The following is a 2618-nucleotide window of genomic DNA, read 5'->3' as shown; positions in this document are numbered from 1 at the left end:
ACCCTGTACAGGGTTTCCGAGGCGGTAAATCTTTACGGGAGCAGAAAGCTTCATCTTTCTCCCGCGGAACAGCTGGTAGTTTTGAACTGCTGACCTAGCGGTTCACAGTTCAATTCGTAACCACTACGAGATATACATATATATATAAACAAAGAATACTTTTTCATAAAATATCAATGTTGAATGAGAGGTTAATGTTGGTTCCATGCTATCAAACTCATATTCTCCAGTCTTATGTCTTCTTTTCTTTAAATTTTATTTTGTTGTTGTTGAAACATTGTTGTTGTTGTTAAGTGCAGATGAGCTGGTTCCAACTCAAAGCAACGCTCTACAGGGTTTCCAAGGAGTGGTTGGTGAGCTTGAACTGCAGACCTTGTGGTTTAAGCTGACTTTGTAGTCCAGCGCATCAACCCGCAGCACCACACCAATTCAGCAGTTTGTACATGTACAATTTAGTAACAATGACTACCTTCTTCCAGTTATGCAACCATTCTCACCTTCTTTCCTGAGTTGTTCCTGCCTCTAAGTTTCTAACTAATCTGAACTGTTATCATTTTGATTTCATATTGTGGTGTAGTGAATTACTTAATATGTCTATTCTAGCCTTAGTCTTTGTAACACCCACCAAATGACTCTCTTCCTGATGGGTCCGGGTAAGAGAAAGCAGAAGAAGATATTGACAGGATAACATAATTCAGTTGTAGATACTAACAGAGTTGACTGTAATTTTTAAAACTTGAAACTGAAGAATGGGTATAAAATGAGTCATCTCAGAAGCAGGAGATCAAAGAAGAGCAAGGAGTGGAACACATCATTTGGACGCAGAGATCCCTGGGCATTGCAACTCCTTGACCCAGGGACAGAAAACTGTGACACTAGAGGAATAGCAGAGGAGAAACGGCAGCATAACTAAGAGCCAGAGCAAGACAAGAGCAATGGGCTTCCTAGCCCATGAAGCAGGTAAAGCTGAGTGACTTTGGGTAGATGGTTTGCTTGCTGAGTGGGGTGTCTTCAGGTACTTAGCTGGGGAAGCTAAGCCGAGAGCCTTTGGGCTCAGGTTTATAGCACTAAAAGAGCTTTGCTGCCTGGACAGAGACAGACCTGACTGTGTGCATGGTTGAGATGAGGCTGTCGAGACTGGAAGAACTGTGCCCTGAACGTGGCCGCTACAATGAATGATTGAACCCATCTGAGTATAGAGTGCTGTGGGAGGAATGGTTGGTGCCATACGTTATTTGTATGTATGTATGTATGTATGTATGTATGTATGTATCTATCTATCTATCTATCTATCTAAGAGCAAAATACTCAAAGCAGCTCCTCAGAAGCTAGGTTTTGTTTTTGTTTTTCTCACGAGTTAGGCTTAACTGTTGGGGATTGAAATGATTTCAGGGGATATTTTTGGTTTAAAGATGATCTCAGGGCAATAGTTTCAGGGGCTCATCCACCCTCCATGGCTATTACTATATTTTCTATATGACAGTGGATAGCACAGTTATCTAAAAGATCATCCAACTGACAGCGTCACACTTGAGTAAACATTTAACTTTAGTCCAGTAATCATAGTATATTAAGTTCTAAACCTGCAAAGAGCACTTCTCCACATCGGATAGGTTTCCTTGGTCTTGTCCTTGGTCCCTGCATTAATGGTCGTTCTTGAGGCAATAGGAGGTAGTTCTTAGCTTCATCTACCAAGTCTCTGTGGGGAAAAAGAAAATCAACAATAACAGAACCTGCCTTTATTCAAATGTTTAAATAACACTGCTAGTCAAGTCCCAATATGGCATAGGAATACACAGGTTGGCAATGGGAGGCAAGCATAAATCTAACCAAATCATACATGCCAGCCAGTATCAATGGGTACAAATACAAGAGCAATGATGCCAGCCACACTATGAGCTGTGAATTGGTAGGTGTTTCCAAGATAACGTCATACATTATTCAAATTTGGCCTGAAACTCAGTTACAATAACTCAAAAAGTTATTGTTTGGGGCCAACAATAACTTACAGAAATCTTAAAAACTACAACTCAATTATTAACTTACACAGTTACCGCTTTCTGTTAAATTTTATTAGATTAATGCAGGAGTCCTGGTGTGGCACTGTGGGTTAATGCACTGGATTGAAAAGTCTGTCTGAACTGCAAGGTTGGCAGTTCAAGCTCACCAGCTATTCCTTGGAAACTCTATACAGGGTCACAATAGGTTGGAACCGACTAGACGGCACTTAACAACAACAACAATACAGGATGCTGGCAAAGAAGCACATCAGCCAGAGTACCAAGTTTCTGCTAGATCAGTTAGAGTAATAAAACTAAGTCAAAAATCTAATTGCTAAGTTCCGGTTTGCCAGGGCGGCCAGGCGGTACTTGGACCAGACTGCAGAGCGCTTTGAACTGCAAGATTGGTAGACCGCCCCCACCAGCTGCTCCTTATAAAACCGATAAAGGGTTTTTTTCTTTATTGTGGTTGTTTTATTTATTTATTCTCTTCATTCCTGTGGTTTGTATGTGTGACTAGAAGCCGCCCTGTTTAATCTCATTTTTTCTGGGGCTGAATCCCTTCTTTCTTTTCTTTTTCTCTTTCTTTAGTTTTTGATTTCTGTCTCTTCTTTCATG

At 40.8% G+C, this 2618-nt stretch overlaps 1 protein-coding gene across 1 annotated transcript in view; it reads right to left on the bottom strand.

Moving 5' to 3' along the window:
- KLHL20 (kelch-like family member 20) overlaps positions 1-2618 on the bottom strand; it is a 140602-nt gene that overhangs the window by 48334 nt on the left and 89650 nt on the right. Inside the window, exon 6 of the mRNA XM_006867054.1 lies at positions 1584-1699. Within this exon, the coding sequence (XP_006867116.1) occupies positions 1584-1699 (116 nt within the window). The remainder of the gene's footprint in view (positions 1-1583; positions 1700-2618) is intronic.

The sequence above is a fragment of the Chrysochloris asiatica genome, unplaced genomic scaffold (assembly GCF_000296735.1).
Source record: "Chrysochloris asiatica unplaced genomic scaffold, ChrAsi1.0 scaffold00100, whole genome shotgun sequence".
Taxonomy (NCBI): Eukaryota; Metazoa; Chordata; class Mammalia; order Afrosoricida; family Chrysochloridae; genus Chrysochloris; species Chrysochloris asiatica.
The sequence above is the reverse complement of the archived record's forward strand: the minus strand, read 5'-3'. Positions and strand labels throughout refer to the sequence as shown.